This window comes from Pristiophorus japonicus, chromosome 16 (assembly GCF_044704955.1).
Source record: "Pristiophorus japonicus isolate sPriJap1 chromosome 16, sPriJap1.hap1, whole genome shotgun sequence".
NCBI lineage: Eukaryota > Metazoa > Chordata > Chondrichthyes > Pristiophoridae > Pristiophorus > Pristiophorus japonicus.
This window is the reverse complement of record NC_091992.1, coordinates 109,629,750-109,654,972: the sequence shown is the minus strand read 5'-3', so window position 1 is coordinate 109,654,972 and position 25,223 is coordinate 109,629,750. Positions and strand designations below refer to the sequence as shown.

The following is a 25,223-nucleotide window of genomic DNA, read 5'->3' as shown; positions in this document are numbered from 1 at the left end:
CTGTTGGGGAATTCCAACTTGATGCAAATATTGTCAGTCTTAGGCATTGCTTTTCAATATATTGATTTCTAGGGCAAAGCTTTTGTGTGTTATGAAATAGAACAAGGTCTAAAGAATCAAATTTTTCAAAAAAATGGGAGAGCTAAATGTTTTTCATATCTTTGACAACAGGGTTGGTAGGATTTGTTCTGGATCTTTGCCAATGCCATTGTTGACTTAGCTGCGAGGAGGGGAACTTGAGTGATCTATTCCCCTGCACCCTCACTCCTCACCTCCCTCACCGTGTTTGCAAGTGTGTTTACCCTTGGTGACGCAATCTGAGATTAGGAGCTTTCTGTGTGGACCCAAATATGCACATTTTACAGTTGTCATAAAGTATGCTGTTATCCCAGGGAATATATTTTTAAAATCCAGGCAATTTTATAATTTCCATTGAGGTTTTACAGTTACTTTTTTGATTAATACAATAATATTTCTCTGATTAAAATTGAAATTGTAGCAATCTAATAAATCATTGCTCATAAGCTATCCCTACTATTGCCGGGTCTTGCAGCTTTAAGGGAAGCTTAGGAGCTTCAGTCCCCACTATTATCCTCATTATGCCAAATCTGTTCACTTGGAGGGTGTATTTTTATTATTTCTACATTTTGAAATTTTATAAAATGGCAGTGTATACCACATTGCTTATTTCATATTTCCAAACAACTGGCTAAATTTCATTTTAGAAAATTGCAGCATTCGAATTACAATAGCAGATTTTAAAAAAATGAATCCAAATGTTCTGATAACTTTCACAATCAGTTTGTTTTATTTTTGTTTGTATTCTCTTTTGTGGGCTGAATTAGCTAAGAAAACAGGCAAGTCACACTCTTTAGATGATCTGCACATACATTCCAAAAAGCCTTCCAAATCTTGTCCAACCTTTCAATTGCCTTCCTTGCCAGGGCCAGCCCGTACTTATGTTCCTCAAACAGTCTTTTTAGGTATTGCATCGTCATTATATCATAGGCACTGACCTATCAAGAAAGACTGGATCAACTGGGCTTGTATTCACTGGAGTTCAGAAGAATGAGAGGGGACCTCATAGAAACATATAAAATTCTGACGGGGTTAGACAGGTTAGATGCAGGAAGAATGTTCCCAATGTTGGGGAAGTCCAGAACCAGGGGTCACAGTCTAAGGATAAGGGGTAAGCCATTTAGGACCGAGATGCGGAGGAACTTCTTCACCCAGAGAGTGGTGAACCTGTGGAATTCTCTACCACAGAAAGTTGTTGAGGCCAATTCACTAAATATATTCAAAAAGGAGTTAGATGAGGTCCTTACTGCTAGGGGGATCAAGGGGTATGGCGAGAAAGCAGGAATGGGGTACTGAAGTTGAATGTTCAGCCATGAACTCATTGAATGGCGGTGCAGGCTAGAAGGGCCGAATGGCCTACTCCTGCACCTATTTTCTATGTTTCTATGTTTCTAGTCCCTTGTATCGAGGATGACCCGCTTCCACGCCAAAAAGGGATGAGTTCACAGGTGTTTCAATGAAGGACCTTATATGCCAGGTCCCAATCTACATGTCAAAGGGTGGATGATGCCTGTGCGTGGATTTATTTTAACGTGTGGTGGTCGTTGCGCACTAGCCACCATACGGGCTTGACAGAGCTAGGTCTTGGTCCAGTGGCAAGGATTAACCAAGACGACTGGAAACCAGCTCTGCTGCATGGACACATATTGTGTGGGCTGGCCCGTGTTGCCCCTGGGCCCATGCCTCTCCTGGGCCCCGATCACTCGCCGCTCCTACGCCCCAACCTTGCTGCTCCTGCTGTACCTGCCATGCTCCAATCAGCGACCTGGACCTAGGTGACCTCCAATCCGGTCGCTCTCCAGGAAGCGCTGTACCTGCAAGGACCACCAGCAGGTCGGACCACTTCAAGATATTGCACCTGTTGCTCAATGACTGGCTAACGTTGGCCAATCTGGACAAACGCTACAGATGAGTTGCATTTCCAAAGTTCACTGGTGAAGCGTGTAGGGTGAACATTGATCAGTGTCAACTATTCAAGTGGTTTGATTGTAGGTAACATGTCTGTTGGTATCTTTTCCAAGTATATCTGTTCAAAATTTTCTGGAGATACATGAAAGCATTGACAATGAAGTTAGAAAAGAAAATGTGTGAGGCCATGAAGTATTTATTTGCATTGTCTGTCATCTTTTTCTTATTGTCTAGCAAGTGATCGACATCAGTGTCCTGTGATTTTTTTTTTTCAGTGATTTCTCTCCCTTCCCCTTCCACCAAAAGTGACTGACAATTTGCACATTGAAATTGTTTTTTTTAAAGGTAACAGATAAAATTAGCTACATAGTTAAATTAGGTTTTAATAGTAAAAGCTACTGTGACAGTTTCCATGCAAATCTCGGTGTCGGCCTTGGTTCAGTAGTGACTTGCCTCTGAGTTAGAAGATTGAAAGTCTTGCATTTATATTGCACCTTTCATGACCACCAGACGTCTCAAAGCACTTTATAGCCAGTGAAGTTCTTTTGAAGTGTAGTCACTGTTGTAATATGAGAAACGCGGCAGCCAATTTGCGCACAGCAAGCTCCCACAAACAGCAATATGGTAATGACCAGATAATCTCTTTTTTTTGTGATGTTGATTGAGGGATAAATATTGTCCAGGACACCGGGATCACTTCCCTGCTCCTCTTGGCTGCCGCGTTTCTCATATTACAAAAGTGACTACACTCCAAAAATACTTCATTGCTGTAAAGCGCTTTGAGACGTCCGGTGGTCATGAAAGGCGCTATCTAAATGCAAGTCTGTCTTTTCTCTAACCTCATAATTTACCAGTATATAAACAGACTCATTGTTCACTTGATAACAGGTGGTCTTGGCATCCTTAAGGGGCACACACACATGCTTTTGCAGCAGAATAATAATACTTCGCATGATATAATGTTCCTGCCCTTTATCCTCTGTTACGATAAGCAGCGTCAGGGAAAGTCCATTTGTGTGAGTGGATATATAAATGATGCTACAACAGTATTCACAGATTTCACAGGGTTCTTTTGCTCTGCAATTGACGAGCACATTACAACCTGCAGACATCCCTGACCAAAGAACAATTACATTCTGAATGATCCCAGCCTCTGTTTAGCAACAATTAGACTTTGTGTCCGAGAAGGCACGTCGATGCACTGTAACAGTATATAATACCTTGTGCACATGATGTATAATTTCTTTCCTTTTGAAAGAGCATATGTCACTTCGAAGGAGGAGCACCTCAAGGGATCTGCTAGTATTGCCTCGAGAATGGTAAACACCTTGACAATTCGCAATCTGAACGAACTCTGTATTCTGTAGAGATTCTATCATATGGCAGTGATAGAGGTTTTAAGGGAAATAAAATTTGTAATGTATTGGAAAATGCTACACAGTTGGTAAAGGATTACAGTTGCTAATGCCCATGGGAGTTCCATGACCTGCTGAAGTGTCGCTCATGGTTTGATGCCATCTGAACCCCTTATTGCATTACTGCCTTCCCTTCCATCTGGTACTATTTGTCACGATTGTTGAGTAACGTTTCAATGATCCATGGTATTGCTTTCTTTTCAAGTAAGTATATTTTTCTTTTACAGTGCTGCTGTTGGAGTTGGCTTCTATGGAAACAGTGAATCGAATGATGGTGTCTACCAGCTGACCTACTCCATCTACAATGCTAATCACACACTTGCTGGAGTTGATAACTTGGTAAGACAACTCATTTCCACATCTATCTGATAATTATTTAGTGTCAATGTTCCTTCATGGGAAGTTTAACCTTAAAAAAAAATAACTTAATGTATTGTAATAGATTTACTTTTTTGAGTGCTTTTTGGCCCAGGATTTGAGGTTGGAGGCTGCCCGCGGGGAAAAGCTTCCGATCCGTAAATAAAATGCCCGCCTACCTGGTGGTCCGGGAGGTACGGAGATTTGCGGTCCTGGGCCTCTCCGGGTATACGTGGGCAAAAGCTGTATCCCAGGGTGCACAAGCGCCCCTGAGATCACGTAGGCCGGCCCAACAAATGACAGAAGGGGATCCCCATTCATGCTTACGAGGATTCCGTATTGACGCAATTGCCATAAGTACCAATAGGAATACCCAAATAAATACCTCTACACTTCAAATTAAAAAAAAAACCATCTCATATTTAAAATAAAATGCCATTTAATTAAATATTTAAAACAAAAATTTAATTTTTTGAAAAGTACCTTTACATGTTTTAAAGGAGCTAAAAATAAACGTGCCTTATTTCACAGGTTTTTAAATGCATTAATTATTGATAACATTTTATTTTTCTGTTTTTAAAGCTATTAGGCTGGTAAAAATAGACCTTACGCCTGCTTTTACAAGGTTTAAGAATTTCACAGGCATTCGCTGGATAAATAACCCAACTCTCTGTCCGCGGATGCCCTTTCCTCAGGGATGCGTTGGATCTGTTCAGAGAATTCTTGATAGATCGCAAGTTCCGGGTTTTAGCGGCTTGCGCAGCACGTGCCTAAACCCGGAACTTGTGCGGTCCTGATGGGCGCGTGCACACCTCGTACGCAGTCATAGGGACCGCAAATTATGGGCCATTATCTTGCACAATGAATAATGAGTTTTTATTTATATCTACAGTTCTGAGTGCAATTTTCCTAGCCCCAAGCTCAACATGTATGGGTTTCTTGTGCTGTTTTTATTACTAACCAGAACATAACCGTACAGCATGTACCTTCTTGAAGAATACTGTATTTCTGGACAATATGCGCTCCTGAATCTTCATTGTTCTTGTACATCGGTAAAATAATGGTGCGTCCTTGACAAAATAAGATGTATAAATATAACAATGTTAAGTAGAGAACATTTTAAAAGCCTTCAAATGTACAATAAAATGGGAGAAAACAATTACATGAGAATGTGACTCCTAATTTATCTCAAATAAAGCTATCTTCCTATTGTTTTGCCACACTGAAAATGGCCACCAGATGATTATTGAATAATGGTTCTTTTCTCACTCTCCCCTCTGAGTGCGCACATTCTCTTCCTTTGCTTGTGTGCGCTTTTTCTCTCTCCTGCTGTCTCACTCTTGTACACATGAACTCTCTCATATTGTTATGCACTCATGCTCTTTCTGCGTTTTTGTGTGCACATACCAGCACACCCACACTCTTGTGCGGAGACTTTCTCGTGTGCGTTCTTGTGCACAATCTCAATGTCTTTTTCTTGGCAGTTACTGTTGCCCCAATATTGCTAACTGCATCCGTACTAGCATGCTGTAAAAATAGATTTGAGAATCCTGGTCTGTTTTGCAAAACCTCCAACAACTGCTGATGGTACTGGCGCTATGGTACCAGTCCTTTTTATATTATGGGATGGATTCTAAAGCTCTGAAACAATTGTGCTTCTATATATATACCGGTAGTTGTTTTATAGTTGGGATTTGTGACTTTAGTTTGGTGGTGGCGCTTTCCCAATGACCAGAGGAGTTGATGTACATTGCAGCGAGGGCTAACTACCTCACTGGCCTATATGAGTAGCCTAAGATACTGAGCAGCAGCAATTATATTCCTACAAAGGACTAAGCTGCCTCTGGAGCTGCTGGAAAGACCACCTCGTTAGGTTGATACCGATCCTACAAAAGATGCATGACTGTTTCTTTAACTATCCTACCATTGATGCAAACTTTACAGGATTGTTTCTAATAGGGACAGGGCAATTAGAAGTATTCTTCTAAAGATGGATGTTGAACATATGGCCTACTGCCCAAAACAAACCTGCTAGTTCCTATTTACCAGGACCCCAAACTCACTTTGTTTTTCTCACCAGCGCATAAAGCATTTTAACTACGATTCAGCTTAAGCCCTATAAATGACGGCTCCCAGATTGGGACATTTACGTCGGTGTTTCTGCGTGAATCAGTCTTCTGACCTGGCAAGTTTAGAGCTGAGGCTAAAGCATTCCAGATTTCAAGTTTTGAGCGAGGGGGATGAAATCTGGGTGAGAATGAGGGGCGGGCTTGAGTTTGTGATCTCACTTTCTTTTGTGTTTATGGCTGTCGTAATACTTGCCCTCCTGTATGGCTGAGGCATGGATCATGTACAGTAGACACCTCAAGTCATTGGAGAAATACCATCAACGATGCGACAGACGCACCAACATTAGCGTCCTCGACTAGGCCAACATCTCCAGCATTGAAGCACTGACCACACTTGATCAGCTCCGCTGGGCAAACCACATTGTCCACATGCCAGACACGAGACTCCCAAAGCAAGCGCTCTACTCCGAACTCATTCATGGCAAATGAGCCAAGGGTGGACAGAGGAAACGTTACAAGGACACCCTCAAAACCTCCGATAAAGTGCGGCATCCCCACCGACACCTGGGAGTCCCTGGCCAAAGACCGCCCTGAGTGGAGGAAATGCATCCGGAGGTCGCTGAGCATCTCGCGTCTCATCACCAAGTGCATGCAGAAAACAAGCGCAGGCAACGGAAGGAACTCGCGGCAGACCTGTCCGACCCACCCTTACCCTCAATGACTGTCTGTCCCACCTGTGGCAGGGACTGTAGCTCTCGTATTGGACTGTTCAGCCACCTAAGGACTCATTCTAAGAATGGAAGCAAGTCTTCCTCGATTCTGAGGGGCTGCCTATGATGATGATGATGGTTTTTGTGTGCATGGACGATCTTGCTTTCTTTTCCTGTATTGGTGTTTGAATTTTTGTTTCTGGGAGTATGTGGATTTTCTCATATTTCTGTATAATCATGCCACCCACTCAGTGATTCACAGGTATGTATCTGGCCCACAACTCCAAAAGGTTGGACGTCCCTTCTATATCGCAAAGCTAGCATTGACAGTTGTCAGAGGCACGAATAGTCTATCTGAGCTGGGATTTTTCAGGATTCTTGAACCATTGGGTACGCTGGCAATAAATGAACAGTATTGCTTGTGCAGCAATGTGCTTTTGATATTGCTAGCCTGTGTGCACCTTTTCTAACATTGTGGATCAGACTGACTTTTCTTCAAAGTCATGAACCATGAAAGTTTACTAAGCATTGTAACCTGATGTGTTCAAATGTTGCATATACAAAGTTATCTCTTTGTAAATCTGCAGTATAACATGGGTGGAGTCACCAGGAAGTTGTGGTTCTTCAGTGTAAATGGGTTCTGGCAAATGGGACTTAATTGTGCCTCACTAGTGATGGAGCCACTATATGTCTTGCAGTGATGTTTTTATTTCATGCTGCCTAAAAATACTCGAGTATTTAATCTGTCAGTGAGACATTTAACTTTTTTGTTTCAAGAATGATGGACAGTGGGTAATTATAACTTTCGTGCCATGTTGCCAAAGGAACTGGTGTTCTGCATTGTTGCCAGCTCAATACACATAGTTTTATGTGTCATAATCTTTACTCCAAAAATCACTTCAAATTTATATAGATTTAATTTTTCAGTTGAGATTCAAGTTTGAAGCACAAAGTAAATGTTCTTTAGCTTGGTTTTGATCTGTGCTCTATTCTTCACAGTCCCGTGTTCCCTTCGCAGTCTTTGTAAAATAGTAAATTCATTAAACGGATAACATTTAAGGTCCAGGTTTTTTTTTAAACTATTTTGACAGAGCTAGTCCAAAGCGAGCTGATAAAAATCAAAACAAAAATAATTTCCTGGCAATTGTTGAACAAGGTAAAGTTCACATGAATTTGGATAGCTACTGAGGAAATTGTGGTAAGTGTTTACGTGAATTCAGTTGTAAATGTATTCAGAATCTGTATTTGACCTATAATACAGTACAAAAGGTGCTTTTGGAGCAACCTCAGCTCTCCCCTTCCCGCCCCCCCATTCTATGCCATGGCTTTGTTCCGCTCTCTTGTGTAGCCCTGCCAAAGACTGATTCAGAGGTTGATTGGGAACACTACCTTATGACGCAATTGCATGCAGTGAACGGGCACTGTGTGTACCAACTGTTTTCTATCCGGAACACCCCTCAGTGATTTAAAAAAAAAATGAAACCTGTATTGACAGTATCACTTTGCTTTCAGGATTATCTTGATTGCAACACCCATGAGGATAATACGCTACAACAGAAATTATAACTCACATTTATTTGGTCCTATCCATGGTCCATCCTCCTGCTCCCTCTCTACCAGAGATGCACTAAAACCCAGCGGCAATTGTTACAAGAGTTGGATCCATATATCTCATGCTTGTACCATACTATTTTGCATCTTAACACAAAAGTGTTAATGGTCTGAACCAATTCCATCTAATGAGAAGTAGACTGTGTTGCAGGATCAGAGGGTGCACACACAACCATAGGGCTGGAGAAGATCACAGAGGTTAACATAAGAACATAAGAATTAGGCGCAGGAGTAGGCCATTCGGCCCTTCAAGCCTGCGATGCCATTCAGTAAGATCAAGGCTGATCTTCTCCCTCAACTCCACATTCTTAAGGGATCCCATATCCCTTGATTGCCTTAATATCCAAAAATCTATCGATCTCTGTCTTGAATATACTCAAAGTCTGAGCCTCCAAGGTTTGGAGTGGTAAAGCTTGTGGAAAGCTTTCAAGATTCAGATAAAGAATCTTAGTTGATTATATGGGATTCGGAAAGCCAATGGTAGAAGTGATTGGACATGGACCTTAATGTAGGTCTGGACATGGCCTGTGGCATTTTGAATGACTTGGAGTTTATTAATGATAGAAGTAGGGATGCTTGCAAGGAGAGTATTGAAATCTATCAGTGAGATGATAAACGGGTGGATTGCGATTTCAACGGGAAAGGTAGGGGCAGACGTGAGTTATGTTGTGGAGGTGAAAGAAAGAAGTCTTGGTGCGAGATTAGGTTTGAGAGAAGAAGCTAAATTATGTGTTTGAGCAATACAGTGAGTCTGGGATGGCAGATGGAGAGAGAGAGAGAGAGAGAGAGAGAGAGTGTGAGTGAGTGAGTCGAGGTTGGAGACCGGTAGATGTTTGTCGGAACATGAAGATGATGGCTTTGATTTTGACAACTTTTTAAGCTGAAGGAAATTTTGGTTTATCTCAGTATAATGCCGGATAGTCAAATGCTACAGATTTAATATCCATATAAACGGCAGTCTCCTGTTGTACTATAGGTGCGGACAGGGGTGAGGCACATGAAACCTTGCCACCTCACTCCTGGCAGAGTTATTCCTGTTCCCAGTGATGGTCAGTCAGGAACAACCCTGTGCCCTGGGGTTGTTTTCAGACCAAAACTGCTTGTGCAGTATGTGCAATGCATTTCGCCCAGTCACAAGTGCTTAAATCGAAAATCTGGTGTAAAACTATTAGCCTGGAAAGGGTTGACCTAGCAGCAGGGATTACATAAATGGTGTTTTCTATGTACCATGATAGTTTTTGTGATTCTGTGGTAGCCTCTGCTGTTGTAGCAGATCTGGCACCTCACCGCTTAATGGTCAGACTGCCTCTGGGCAGCTCCCATCGGAAGTGGATTATGCACAACAGTTTGGGCTTTGGTGGACTATAGTTTTTTTTTTAAATTGGTACTGCATTCTCAGAGATAAAACTGAAATCAACACCAATGAACAGGACTAATTGATTTTGAGGAGGAAATAATTGTGCGATAACCAATTTAATTTGCATTTTAAATTGCTGTCATGCACTTTATGTATCTTAAGCCTCAAGTCAAACAACTGCAATCAGCTTCTGGAGGACAATAAATCACTTGGGATATGAGTCAGAATGATAGTAAATAGCCTGCAGGACCAGTTACAACTTCCTTTCTTACACTCCCATCACCAGCACAAAATCCCCTGCAGAGTTTGGAACTTAATCTTATGATTGTGCAACTTGTTGGTGCCCAGTATTCTGGCGCCACAAAGAATCTTTTGTTAGATGTGAATTTGTGTTTCACATTAATATTGACTGATGGGATTTTTCCTCTGGATTTGTCATGTGCAGAGTTTGACGTTTCCGTAAATAAAATATTCTAATTTCAGTGAGGTTTTTTTGCTGTGTTTATTTGCTTGGAAGGTTGGGTGGTGGTTGGCAAGGAAATGAATCTGATGGTGGGACAGGAGACAGTTTACTACATTTTCAACAACAACATTGTAGTTATACAGCCCCTTTAACATAGTAAAACATTCCAAGGCGCTTCACAGGAGCGTTACCAAACAAAATTTGACACCAAGCCACATAAAGAGATATTGGGGCAGATGAGAGGTTTTAAGAAGCGTCTCAAAGGAGGAAAGAAAGATAGAGCAGTGGAGAGGTTTAGGGAGGAAATTAGGGCCTTGGAAGCTGAAGGCACGGCCGTCAATGGTGGAGCGATTTAAAATCGAGGATGCTCAATCGACCTGAATTGGAGGAGCGCAGAGTGGAGAATTGTAGGGCTGGAGAGATTGCAGAGATAGGGAGGAGCAAGGCCATATCGGGATTTGAAAACGAGGATTAGAATTTTTTAATCGAGGCATGCTTAACCGGGAGCTAATGTAGGTTAGCGAGCACAGGGGTGATGGGTGAACGGGACTTGGTGCGAGTTCGGACACGGGCAGCAGAGTTTTGGAAGACCTCAAGTTTACAGAGGATGGAACATGGAAGACCGGCCAGGAGTGCGTTGGAATAGTCAAGTCGAGAGGTAACAAAGTGTAAAGTTTCTAAATAAAATTTTCTTTAAATTCTAAATAAAAGTTTATAGTTTACACTTTGCAACCCAGGTTAGAATTGCAACTCCTGAGATTTCCAATTGTTCAAAAGAATGATCGAAAGCTGTCTCGCCAGATCCCGGACGAGCCCCCAGTTTTGTAAGCTTTCGAAATCTCTGGCATTAAATTGACAGCAAGGTCGATTCTTTTAGAACAATTTGGTATAATTTATTAAACAAATACATGCTGGTCTATCAGCAGTCGTCAGCTATCCTACGGATCGACTTCGTTACAATAGATACAATGATGTTACAATAATTTATAAAATGGTATACTTTACTTCCCTCTGGCAAAGCACAAGCACATGGCATTTGTCCTCGCCTCTGCTGCGGAGGGTGGTTCCTGCTTTTGCTGTGTACTAAGGAGAAGAGAGACCCTGCGATCTTTACTTGGATTATTATACCCCTTAAGGCCATTGTTTCTCAGAGAGCCTCGGGATTGGGTATTATTTCCAGGGCCGCTCCTGATTGGCTTCTCCTCAGACATGTATCTGTCTGGAGGGCTGGTGCTATTTCTTGATTAGGTTAATGGCTTTCCAATACTCATGTTTTCTAGTTTAGTGAGTTTCAAAGCCATGCTGTCATGAACTTGGGGGCGTCATCCATTTTGTTCTTTTAACACTGCAGCCTTTCCATATAATCTACACTTAACATTTATACAGAATTATCATTAATTTTATCACTAAACACTTTTATTCTTACAAAAGGCATGGATGAGAGTTTCAACAGCAGATGAGCTTATACTTTCTTGAGTGTCTATTTATAGAAGGAAAGAAAGACTTGGATTTATATAGCGTCATTCACAACCACGGGATGTCTCAAAGCACTTTATCTACAAATAAGTAGTTTTGGAGTCTAGTCACGGTTGTAATGTATATCTACTTTAAATGTCCAAACAACAATTTGAAGTGGGTCATACGGGCTTATTAGATAGAGTTTACGTTTTTATAAAATACTGGGATCAACTCTTTGGGGAGAGATGGGCACTCGGAAGAAAAGGTTCAATTTTAAAGACTATTCTGTCCGAATAGATGTCACAAAGTTGCCTTTAGAAGTGTGATAAAATTAATTCCTGGTCTCAAAAATGTGACTGTACATGGGTCCGTGGAATAGACTGGACTGCTCAGGAACCTTATTGGCCATAATGAATGGTAAAGTAGATAGTCGCTTCCTTTTGAGGTGGGAACCTGGCTCAAACTATTAGTTTCTCCCCACCAAAATACAGAAGGCTGCACTCATGGGCCCCAAATTTTGACATGATTTGCTCCTGATTTTTAGGAGCAACTGGTGTAGAACGGAGTATCTTAGAAATCGGAATTCTCGCCATTTAGTTTGCTCCAGTTCTAGTCAGTTAGAACAGTTTCACTTTGGAACAGAATTCTTTTTTCAAAAGGGGGCGTGTCCGGCCACTTACGCCTGTTTTCAAAGATTCGTCAGTGAAAACTTACTCCAAACTAACTTAGAATGGAGTAAGTGAAGATTTTTGTACGCTCGAAAAAACCTTGTCTACACTTTAGAAAATCAGGCGTAGGTTACAAATTAGGCGTAGGGAACGAGGGGGGGAAAGGGAAGTCATTAAATTCTACAATCAATCCTTAGTTATACTTATACAAATATTATACAAATAAATCAAACCTGAATAAAAATGTATAAGCAAAGAAAATATTAAATAAACCATCTTCCTACCTGTGTGAAACAGCAGCAGCATTCGAGCTGCTGTGCGTCAGGCAGGCCTTTCATGTTGGAGACAGGCAGGGGTGTGGCGTCAGTGTCTCGACGGCAGCGGTAGGCGGGAAGCAGCCTTCGAGCTGAGCTGCGGTGCTTGAGGCAGGCCTTCATTCCCCGCGAAGATGCAGCACCCGGACGGACTTGAGGCCATTCGGCCATGGGATTGCAGCGGCGTCAGTGGCTGGCCGGGAGCCGAAGAATGAACACAGGACACACGCAGCTGATTTAAGATTGTTTAGGCCGTTCGGCCACGCTTATGGGGCGGCGTCAGTGGGTCCAAGAAGCAAATCTTCACTTTTTCTGCAGTCCTTTTAAAAATGGCCGAGTGCCAATGTTTGTTTGAGACTGCGCATGTGCGCACGCTCCAACGCGCACGCGCAGGGTTGCCGGCACCACGAAGGCTAATTTAAACTGTACTCGCCCCCTGCTATTTAGAAAATTGGCGTGAGTGTTAGGCTCCGCCCCCTGCTGCGAAGAGCGCGCCGCACCAAGCAGACATCGAGCTCCAAGGAGCTCGAGAATTTCGGACTTTTTTAAAAACGCAGTTTTCGGCGCGAAAAACAGGCGCCCAGCTCGGAGGTGCGCCGTTTTCGTCGCGGGATGAAACTTGGGGCCATGATGTTGACAAGCTTTCTGAATGCATTAAGTCCGCTCCTTTTAATTCAAAGTTGTTTCTTGCTCAGAAAAATCATATTCAGTAGTTCACATTAATTAACTTCCATAACCAGCACATTTTTGTCACATGATATTCATTTAAATTCAGATAATTTCAAATAAGTAATTTTGAATTAAGAGAACTGGTCCTGTACCTCAACTGTAAATACTTTTTTGAGAAATAATGCATTTTGCTGCTGTACCTGGATTTATACTTTTATAAAAATTAGTTGCTGAATGAGTGTGCAAGAGGGCTTTAATGATAAATACTTGCGGGCAGATCAGGCTGAGTTGGGTGCATTGAGGAAGTAAAACCACACAAGGTCAGAAAAACTCAAAATAGAACAAATGCTAAATTTTTAACAGTTTATAGCTAAAAGAGATCAGAAATTATTTTGAAATGAAGTAATGAAATGCCGTCAATAATTGTTAGTCGCAAGCTTTGAAGGGGATGATTTTTAACGTGGTTTCTCCAAAACTATAAACACAGAAACTCTTTGCAATCCATGGAAAAAAATCTTTGAATCATTTTTAGATGTTATGATTATCAAATTTGTTAAGTTAGAATTGCAGAAAGGTCAAATCTGGAAATGTTCCTCGTTCATGTATAAAAGTCTCATCTACAACTGCGTGATGTTTGGGAATGTGTTTGCGACCAAAATAAGTTCCTTCGAAAAATAAGGTGTGATCCCAGCTTCAATAAAAATACTTAGACTATTGAAGGTATGCAAAAACAATGGCCTGTAATTTGCGGCCATTACCTCCAGTCCCCCACCAACACCGTTAACTCGTAAGTGGCCTCTGAAGTGGCCTAGCAAGCCACTCACTTGCATCAAATCACTGTCGACGGTTCAAGTAGAAGACCCACCACTACTCAGGAAAACTGAGGAGGGGCAATAATTGCCGGGCTTGCCAGCAACAGCAATGTTCTGCGAATGAATTAACAAGAAAAAAACCTGCCAGTCTCCCAATAGGCTGTCAAATGCAGTCAGTTGCATCTGAAATTATTTTAGGTGTCTCAAATATTAAATGAAGGCATGATTATAGTCTTTCAGTTGTACCAGTGTTTGAAAATGCCCAAGCTGTTCAATACACGAGTGGGGCTTGTCTATGGGGAACCAAGCTGGAGCTATTGATCTGGTAATCAAGCAGATGAGGAAGGGGGAGCAGTTCACGCCCCATCTGCCTGAAAGAAATAATGAATTTAATATCTTTGTTACCTAAATGGGATATAATGTAATTGATTTAAAAACTTCATTCCTGAACAGAATGTACCACCATCCACATTCTGACACCCTGATTTATTTTCAGCTATTGTGTGAAATGCTTCCCTGATTGCTCAATTCCCTAGTTTATCCAGTGAATAGATGAGACATACAGAACATAATGGTCCTGAGTTTGAGTCCTGATGTGTGCTGGATTAGCTCATTTTAGCTCGAGTGATGATGGAGACACAGCAATTGACCTCCGCATCCTTGGATTAGGCAGGGGAACAATAGCCGGGATTCCTGTTCTACTTGGTGATCCTGCTGGATGTTTACAGGTATGACCATTGGATAAGAAATGGACAAGGCTATTACTTTTTTTATACCAAAATGCATCACTTCAAGCTTCGTGGCATTGAATTTCATCTGCCACTTGTAATACATTTTCCCATCTTATCAATGCTACCGTTTGGCCTTCTAAAGAAGTCGCTATACTTCCTATTTTGGTATCATCAAATGTTGACATTACTCCCTCTGCAGTTTGGTATTGCAGTTTTTGTACTGACTTTTCCCCTTTCTAGTTGTATCAGAAACCTTCTTATATTGTGGCCACTAGTCCCTAGGTGCTCACCTACCTTTAGCTCCTCCACCTCATCTATTTCATGACTCATAATCAGACCGAGCAACACCCCTGCCCTTGTAGGCCTGCTAACAAATTATTTGAGGAAGGAATCCCCTACATACTTTAGGAATTCCTTTTCCGATTCTTTATTAACTTCCGTTCTCTCCCAATCGATAAGTGAAATAAATGTCTGACCAAACCCTAAAACGTAACACATTGAAAAATCTGTCAGATGGACCTTTTACTTATTTAAATTGTGTATTTTACCAGTTGGTGCAAAAAATGCTGAAATTGACATCAGTGGGTCAAAAGTCGTATCTCTGCAGTTAGTGAAAACTTGCCTTTATAGATCTGGATTGTGTATTTTATCAAATAAATTTTAATTAGGTCACTTTTGAAAAGTCATTTGAATTTCTGAGGCAAAATTATAACTGAATTCATCTTGGCTGCTACTTTCAACCTTCTGCATCCATCTACTGATTGATTTAGTCTCTTAGTAGAGCAATCTTACAGTCATCCATACCCAGTGAGACTTGAGGTGAGTCTGCTCTAATTTTGATTGGGACTAAACGTCTGTCTGTGAGAAGATCCTCATCCCATCTGTTAGGTTGGTTCCCCAAGGTGAAAGGTCATAGCCCAATAGTAGCCCCCCACCTGCTAAAGAATCATCCATTGCAGGAAATTAGGCTGCAAATGTAATTGCAGCAATTTATTTTAGCTGAATTGCCGGGGTAATTTATTTAAAAAATGTCTTACAACTACATCTGATTTTATCTTTTAGGTCTCTGGGACGACGAGTAATATGAACGTTGATCTGAAGCAGCATATAGCAAGGCTCGATGAGATCTTTGCACAAAGAAGGGAGTTTATTCAGACACTGAAGTTCATGCAGCAGATGGCAGATGCAATCATTTCGCAGCTTTCTGGCCTCCCAAAGTGGCATGATATAAATTTGAATATTGCAGAAATTGCTGATAATATCAGCTACTTTGAATATTACAGGTAAGGACCAGCAAGAATATTAATCTTGCTCACGATCAAGATTTTTTTATGAACCACAGATATTTCTGATTAAGTGATAGTATTAGATGGAAGACACTTCATATATGGAAGCTACAGATTAAATGAATAAAAACTAATGGTTTAATGTATTGGGTAACGGTTATCATGTATTCCATGGCTATGAAAGAAAATTGTTCAAGTTTCTTGTAGTTTGAATAGTGACAGTTTTATAGCACCAGCACTGTTCATCTTGCCATTAAAACTGGCCATCTGTGGTGCAATAGTACAGCTCTGTGATCTTTAAGTAAACTCCACTCATGGAGATATGTCTCCCATAAATGAGGCATTTACGAGTTAAGTATTTTTGTAGACATGATATATAGATGAATCATCATCATCTTTTTAGGCAGTCCCCTGGAGTCGAGGATGACTTGTTTCCACACTAAAATGTATTCTCAGGTGACTCATGAGACCAAACCGGGATCTACAGTCTCTGTCACAGGTGGGGTAGGTGGTGGTTGGAGGGGCGGATGGGTGGGGTGTTTGATTTGTCGCTGTTTGTATTTGGCTTCCTCGTGCTTACAGCAAAGAGACTCGAAGTGTTCAATGCCTTCTGAGATGCTTCTCCCCTTTGAGCGGTCTAGGGCCAGGGATTCCCAAGAGTCGGTGGGGATGTTACATTTTTTCAAGAAGTCTTTGAGGGTGTCCTTGAAGCATTTTTTTCTGCCCTCCTGGAGTCTGTCTGCTGTGATGTAGTTCACAGTACAGTGCATGTTTCGGGAGTCTAGTATCGGCATGCGGACAATGTGGCCCATCCATCGGAGCGTGGTCAATGCCTCAATGCTGGGGATGTTGGCCTGAGAGAGGTTGCTGACTTTGTGCCTATCCTGCCAATGAATTTGCAGGATTTTGTGGAGGCAGCGTTGGTGGTACTTCTCCAGTGCTTTGAGGTGCCTGCTGTATATAGTCCATGTCTCTGAAGCATCGAGGAGGGCGGGTATCACAACTGCTCTATAGGCATGACATACAGATTAATAGGTTAATACAGACAAACAATGCTATCTGGATGCCGTAGTATTCCTGCACTCGGTCATTTGTGCAATATTTGTTTCATAAAAAAGGAAGCGATATGGCTTGTTTAGAATGTTTAACTGTTTAGATAGGAGGAGCATAATTGAATTCTGAGATAGGAGTGAGATGTATGTGTAGAACTTGTTTATTTTCTGAAAAGCTGGAGGCAAGATAACTCGTCTCCATGTGCCCCACTACCCCCCCCCCCAGCCCTCGGAGGGTGTGGGGGAGAAGCAAATTATCATTGTTGTTTGCTGTCGTGGAGATGAATGTGGAGTAGAGAGATGTGCACTTGGAGCTGTTCCTGGCTCCAAAGGATCATTTCTCTACAGGTTGTACCTCTCCAATCCAGAATGTTTCCAGATTCTGGCATCACTCCCGGCATGGGTGGTGGTCCCGCTCTGTTCGTTGAGCTAAGTGGGCCGGGGAAGGGAAGGGAAGGGCAGGTGGCTAAGTGAGGGGCCAAAGCTGGGCCTGGCCCCAGGCTCTATCTCTTTCTCCCCCCCTGCGCCATTGCCACAGCTCGGTGAGAGGCTCAGGGTCCGGTCAGGGGCTTGGTGGCTTGCGGCTCAGCTCACTTTCTCTCTCACCCCGCCCCGCCACTTTTCTCTCCGGTGCTTCTCTCGTCTTCTGGACGACTAAATGCTGCACCGAACACGTCCGGGTAGTTGTCAGCAGCATTATCACCAGTTGAACTTCCGTGATCCAGAATATTCTCTGGAGAGGTAAAACCTGTAGTTAGATGTTTGTACTGGATTGGATAGATATAGTGGGGTTCTGGGTGTATTAGGTAGTCCGTTTGGGATATGTCAGTGGAACTTTTTGGTTAAAAATGGTCATGATTTTAGCATTATGAAACAATCTGCCAGTTTTCCTAATGCGACTTCGATGTCTAGCCTTGAATCCACTTGTAGCAAGTGCCTATAATGAAAACAGAAAATGCTGGAAATCTCAGTGGGTCAGGCAGCATCTGTGGAGAGAAAAACAGAGTTAACGTTTCAGGTCAATGACCCTGTTTCTCTCTCCCCCAGATGCTGCCTGACCCGCTAAGATTTCCAGCATTTTCTGTGTTTATTTCAGATTCCAGCATCTGCAGTATTTTGCTTTTGTGTTTGTGTAGCAAGTGCCTGTTCTGTAACAGTGTGGGGGTGCAGACATGCCTTCGGATCTCTTGAGTTGAGGTGTAGCCGTCTCCCCAAACTACATAAGTTACAACGCAAAAACAGGCCATTCGGCCCAACCAGTCAGTGTTAGTGTTTACGTGCTATGCGAGCAAATAATCCGAATCACACTTACCCATCCTGTTCCTGCATTCCTTTACCTCAGCTTTTTTATACCAAGATTTGAACTCGGATCGCTAGATTCAAAGTCCAAAGTGCTCACCATTACACCATTGAAGCAACATTCCTTTACCTCATTCTCATCAAAGCAGAGTCAGCTGTGGCTCATTTGCTAGCACCCTCACCTTTGAATCAGAAAGTTGTGGCTTCAAGGCCCATTCCAGAGATTTGTGCACAAAAATCTAGGCTTACTCTCCAGTGCTGTCCTGTGGGAGTGCTGCACTGTCAGGTGACGTCTTTCGGATGCAATGTTAAACGACGTGACCTGAAAGATGTTCTAGTTGTGTTGTTGGAAGATTGCTTGCAGAGAATGTTTTGAAGATTTTATGCAGGCTTTTGTATTTTAAAAGTTTCTGTGGTAGATTTGCTGCCAAGGAGGAGAAATGTGGGTACTGGGGCCATCATTCAGCAAATTATTTGTGTATCAGATCTTTTCAGTTTAAAAATATCTATTCTTCTATAAAGTGCTGCAACACTCTCCAAACATAGTGCATTACCTTCCTTGTGTTTGAGTAGAAATCCAACAAATTGGTATCCTAGCTGTAGCTAAATGATTAGCATGAGCAGTTGTGCTAAGCTAGCATCATCAGTTCCAAGTACTTTTGTTTTAGACGACCTTTAGTTTTGTTCAAATTTCAATAGAGTTACTAGAGTGATAAGTGATGCATTTTAGCCAATCAGAGCAGGCTGGGGGAGCAAAAGACCTGACACCGAGATGGAATTTAAATGAAAATGTGTGCATGCAATTAAGCTGCTTTTTCTCCCACTGCATTCTTTTATAATTGCCTGAACAATAGTGTTGAGTAAATTAAGTACATGGTTAGAGTTTGACTCCTATTCAGGATTGCAAGTCTGATTTTTCTTGGGTTGTCAGTCACCGTATTCAATTTCATTGGTGTGATTGAAGTCTATCATTAGCTAGTACCTGTATCATAGAGTTGTGAAATGGTCCATTTGGGAGGGGTGGGGTGGGGGGAGAAAATCACAGAATGTGAGGAGCTGATTGCAGTTGATTTCTTGCTGACTGATCATGGAACAATTGATGGCAGTTTGCAGCAATCTGTGGCCAGACCATCTGATCAAGACGGAAGTCATGGGGATGATAATGTCTGCGGGGAAAAGAGAAGTATTTGAAGAGAAGATTAGCTGAAATGGTGATGTGGTTTTCTGTATGTTCTGATCTGTTTGTGCATCGAGAAGGATTTTTTTTTCTTGCTAATCCTGGTGTGTTCACATTAAAAAGGCTTCTACTATACTCGGGAAAATTTCTTAGTATGTACTTGATCATACGCATCAAAGAGTTGCTGAAATGCTTTTGCAGAAAGGCACAGCTGAGGAAAATCAGAATTTTTCAAACAACCAATTCCTTATGGTGTAATGTCAGATATTTGGCTGCAACACCACAGTCTGAGCAACAAGCTTAACGAGCAACAACGAGGGCAAAATTAGGATAATCAAGATGTTGGAACTACTGCAGAACGCTTTCCTGTTGCTTTATGATTGAAAGCTCTTCTTTCTTCTCTGGCTATCTTCCCTCCCCCATCCCCATTCAGGAATGCAGATGTAGAGTTGTTCATGTTCTGAACAATGGTCTGCTCAGCATTATGTGGAACTTATGGATCATTGGTATATGATCCTGATGGCCCGCAGTGAAGTGAAATCATGTTACTTTTTGAACGACCGAGTTTGTTGTGACAGGAATTGAAAGATACGCTGTAATAAATCGCTGCATTATATTCTATTAGGAGTTTCGAGCTTCCCAATATTGTAACAATTTTTAAATGTCCTTCTGGGAGAGAGGACTTGTATTATTCCGCTTGGGAGAAGGCGTGAAGCAAACATCCTGTTTGGCTTGGGAATTACTGCGTCCATGAAGCTGTGTCTATGGACTTCCTTTCTTCTCTGGTGTGTCTCATTACTTTTGGGGATGTATATATTGCTGTGGACCAGGATGTAGAACTGAGGGTTTCTTACTACACCCGATGAATGTCTGCATCAGCTGATCTGGCAATTAGTCAGATAAAAGCACAGAGAACAAACAACCAGTTGTTTGTGATCTTTTTGTACAGTACAACGTTATCGCAAAGCACCAACAGTTGGATTTTAACAGCCTATTCCTGCAGTTTGTGGCATTGACATCTATTTTGATTGAGTACTTGGATCAATTATGCACAAAATCTGGCTACATTCCCTGGTACAAGCCGGGATCAAAGGGAAAAAGAGAGAGAGAGAGAGAGAGAGAGAAGCAGCATATGTTTTTCAGTTCCCTTCTCACTGTTCTACTATATGGGCCAGAGGTTGTAGGGATTTTGTGAAGCTTCTTTCTTACAGAATAGAATCATAGACTCTTACAACACAGAAGGAGGAGACTATTCAGCCCATCATACTTGTTCCGGCTCTTTGAAAGAGCTATCCAATTAGTCCCACCCCCCTGCTCTTTTTCCATAGCCCTGCAAATTTTTCTTTTTCAAGTATGTATCCAGTTATGTGGTCAATGCAGGGTGCAGCTGGAGCTTCAGGGCCTTTAGTCTTTTGGAACTGTTTTAAAATACTGTATTACAAATGCGTATATATCAAGTATTCTATTACTGTATTCATTCGGGCCATTGATTGATTTTGCTCCTGCATTATCTCTGTCTCTCAATAAAATCGAATGTTTTATCCTGAACCAAATGGTCTATCAGCATGTTGATGCATTCTGCTGATTCAAGGACATCAGACGTGTGCAGTGTATAGCCAGCACCATATCGATGTATACAACTGGATACAATTATATCAGTATATCCGAATATCGGATGGTTTCTGTAACGGCTGACTGACCCGCAATGCCAGTTATATGCCCAAACGGCAAGTTGAAAATGTAACCCATTGTATCCTAGACACTTATCATAGAGTCATAAGATTTACAGCACAGAAGGAGGCCATTCGACCCATCGTATCTGTGCCAGCCAAAAAAGAGACAGCCAGCCTAATCCCACTTTCCAACTCTTGGTCCAGAGCCCTGTAGATTACGACACTTAAAATGGATATCCAAGTACCAAATGCAGTGAGGGTTTCTGCCTCTACCACCCTTACAGGCAGTGAGTTCTCGACTCCCATTACCCTCTGGGTAAAAAAAATTCTCCTCAACTCCCCTCTACTCTAATCCTTCTACCAATTACTTTAAATCTATGCCCCCTGGCTATTGACCTCTTACTACGGGAAATCGGTTCTTCCTATCCACACTGTCTAGGCCCCTCATAATGTTATACACCTTAATTAAATCTCCCCTCCGCCTCCTCTGTTCCAAAGAAAACACCCCAGCCTACCCAATCTTTCCTCATCACTAAAATTCTCCAGTCCTGGCAAAATCCTCAAATTCTCCTCTGTACTCTCTCTAGTGCAATCACATTTTTCTTTAACTGTGGCGACCTGAACTGTACGCAGTACTCTAGCTGTGGCCTAACTAGTGTTTTATACAGTTCTAGCAGAACCTCCCTGCTCTTATATTCTATGTCTCGGCGATTAAAGGAAAGTATCCTGCATGCCGCCTTAACTACCTTATCTACCTGTCCTGATACCTTCAGGGATCTTCAAGGTCTCTCTGTTCCTCTACACTTCTCAATATCCTACCATTTATTGTGTATTCACTTGCCTTGCTTGCCCTCCCGAATGCATTAACTCACATTTCTCTGGATTGAATTCTATTTGCTACTTTTCTGCCCACCTGACCAGTCCTCCTGCAGTCGACTGCTTTCTTCCTCACTATCAAATATATGGTCAATTTTTGTATCATCTGCAAACTTCTTAATCATATATTATATTTTATATATATATATATATATGCACACACACACATTAGTACTGAGCCCTGTGGAACCCCACTGGAAATAGCCTTCCTGTCTCAAAAACACCCGTCGATCATTACCCTTTGCATCCTGCCACTGAGCCAATTTGAGATCCAACTTGCCAATTTACCTTGATCCTATGGGCTTTTACTTTTCTGACCAGTCTGCCATTTGAGACCCTGTCAAAAAGGCATTGCTAAAATCCATGTAGACTACATCAGCAGTTATCATGGGTGACTTTAATCTACATATACATTGGGCTAACCAAACTGGTAGCAATACTGTGGAGGAGAATTTCCTGGAGTGTATTAGGGATGGTTTTCTAAACCAACAGGTCGAGGAACCAACTCGAGAGCTGCCCATCCTTGACTGGGTGTTGTGTAATGAGAGAGGATTAATTAGCAATCTTGTTGTGTGAGGCCCCTTGGGGAAGTGTGACCATAATATGGTAGAATTCTTCATTAAGATGGAGAGTGACACAGTTCATTCAGAGACTAGGGTCCTGAACTTAAAGAAAGGTAACTTGAATGGTATGAGATGTGAATTGGCTAGGATAGACTGGCAAATGACACTTAAAGGGTTGACGGTGGATAGGCAATGGCAAACATTTAAAGATCACATGGATGAACTTCAACAATTGTACATCCCTGTCTGGTGTAAAAAATAAAATGGGGAAGGTGTCTCAACCAGGGCTAACAAGGGAAATTAGGGATAGTGTTAAATCCAATGAAGAGGCATATAAAGTGGCCAGAAAAAGCAGCAAACCTGAGGACTGATTTTAAAATTTAGAATTCACCAGAGGAAGACAAAGATTTTAATTAGGAGGCAGAAAATAGAGTATGAGTAAGCTTGCAGGGAACACAAAAACTGACTGCAAAAGCTTCTATAGATATGTGAAGACAAAATGTATGTCCCTTGCAATCAGAATCAGGTGAATTTATAATGGGGAACAAAGAAATGGCAGACCAATTGAACAAATACTTTGGTTCTGTTTTCACTAAGGAAGACGCAAATAACCTTCTGGAAATAGGGGACCGAGGGTCCAGCAAGAAGGAGGAACTGAGGGAAATCCTTATTAGTCAGGAAATTGTGTTAGGGAAATTGATGGGATTGAAGGCCGATAAATCCCCAGGGCCTGATAGTCTGCATCCCAGAGTACTTAAGGAAGTGGCCCTAGAAATAGTGGACGCATTGGTGGTCATTTTCCAACATTCTATAGACTCTGGATCAGTTCCTATGGATTGGAGGGTAGCTAATGTAACTCCACTTTTTAAAAAAGGAGGGAGAGGGAAAACACGGAATTATAGACCGGTTAGCCTGACATCGGTAGTGGGGAAAATGTTGGAATCAATTATTAAAGACATAATAGCAGTGCATTTGGAAAGCAGTGACAGGATCGGTCCAAGTCAGCATGGCTTTATGAAAGGAAAATCATGCTTGACAAATCTAGAGTTTTTGAGGATGTAACTAGTAGAGTGGACAAGGGAGAACCAGTGGATGTGGTGTATTTGGACTTTCAAAGGGTTTTTGACAAGGTCCCACACAAGAGATTAGTGTGCAAAATTAAAGCACATGGTATTGGGGATAATGTATTGACGTGGATAGAGAACTGGTTGGCAGACAGGAAGCAAAGAGTAGGAATAAATGGGTCCTTTTCAGAATGGCAGGCAGTGTCTCGTGGGGTACCGCAAGGTTCAGTGCTGGGCCCCCAGCTATTTACAATATACATTAATGATTTGGACGAAGGAATTGAATGTAATATCTCCAAGTTTGCAGATGATACTAAGCTGGGTGGCAGTGTGAGCTGTGAGGAGGATGCTAATAGGCTGCAGGGTGACTTGGACAGGTTAGGCGAGTGGGCAAATGCATGGCAAATGCAGTATAATGTCGATAAATGTGAGGTTATCCACTTTGGGGGCAAAAACAGGGAGGCAGAATATTATCTGAATGGTGACAGATTAGGAAAAGGGCAGGTGCAACGAGACCTGGGTGTCATGGTACATCAGTCATTGGAAGTTGGCATGCAGGTACAGCAGGCGGTGAAGAAGGCAAATGGCATGTTGGCCTTCATAGCGAGAGGATTTGAGTATAGGAGCAGGGAGGTCTTACTGCAGTTGTACAGGGCCTTGGTGAGGCCTCACCTGAAATAACGTGTACAGTTTTGGTCTCCTAATCTGAGGAAGAACATTCTTGCTATTGAGGGAGTGCAGCGAAGATTCACCAGACAGATTCCCGGGATGGCAGGACTGACATACAAAGAAAGACTGGGTCGACTCGGCTTATATTCACTGGAATTTAGAAGAATGAGGGGGGATCTCATAGAAACATATAAAATTCTGATGGGATTGGACAGGTTAGATGCAGGAAGAATGTTTCCGATGTTGGGGAAGTTCAGAACCAGGGGTCACAATCTAAGGATAAGGGGTAAGCCATTTAGGACCGAGATGAGGAGAAACTTCTTCATTCAGAGTTGTGAACCTGTGGAATTCTCTACCACAGAAAGTTGTTGAGGCTAGTTCGTTAGATATATTCAAAAGGGAGTTAGATGGGGCCCTTACAGCTGAAGGGATCAAAGTGTATGGAGAGAAAGCAGGAATGGGGTGCTGAAGTTGCATGATCAGCCATGATCATATTGAATGGTGGTGCAGGCTCGAAGGGCCGAATGGCCTACTCCTGCAACAATTTTCTATGTTTCTCTGTAAATGCTCTACCCGCATCGACTACTCTCAAAAAAATTCAATCAAGTTAGTCAGACATGACTGTCCCTTAAAAAGTCCATGCTGACTGTCCTTGATTAATCCATGCATTTCTAAATGACGATTAATGCTCAGAATTTTTTTCCCAATAATTTGACCACCACTGAAGTTAGGCTGATGGGCCTGTAATTACTCGGTCTTTCCCCTACTCCATTTTTAAACAATGGTACACGTTAGCACAAGATGAGCTTCAGTTCTTATTTTGTTCAGCATCAGTTTATAAAGTGCCTTGAAGTAGCACCAAATTCTAATGCTGTTTGTAAGTTTGCCCCCACTCTGGTCTGGATTTAATGGCGCAGATTCTGTGATGGTTTTGACATTGCGGG

General features: G+C 42.0%; 1 protein-coding gene across 2 annotated transcripts in view; it reads left to right on the top strand.

Annotated features, from left to right (window-relative positions):
• ttyh2 (tweety family member 2) overlaps nucleotides 1-25,223 on the top strand; it is a 146,390-nt gene that overhangs the window by 73,764 nt on the left and 47,403 nt on the right. Inside the window, exons 3-4 of one of the 2 annotated variants that reach the window (XM_070858207.1) lie at nucleotides 3,629-3,740; nucleotides 15,683-15,903. In XM_070858207.1, coding sequence (XP_070714308.1) covers nucleotides 3,629-3,740; nucleotides 15,683-15,903 — 333 coding nt within the window. The remainder of the gene's footprint in view (nucleotides 1-3,628; nucleotides 3,741-15,682; nucleotides 15,904-25,223) is intronic. The other variant, XM_070858208.1, reaches the window with a different exon arrangement.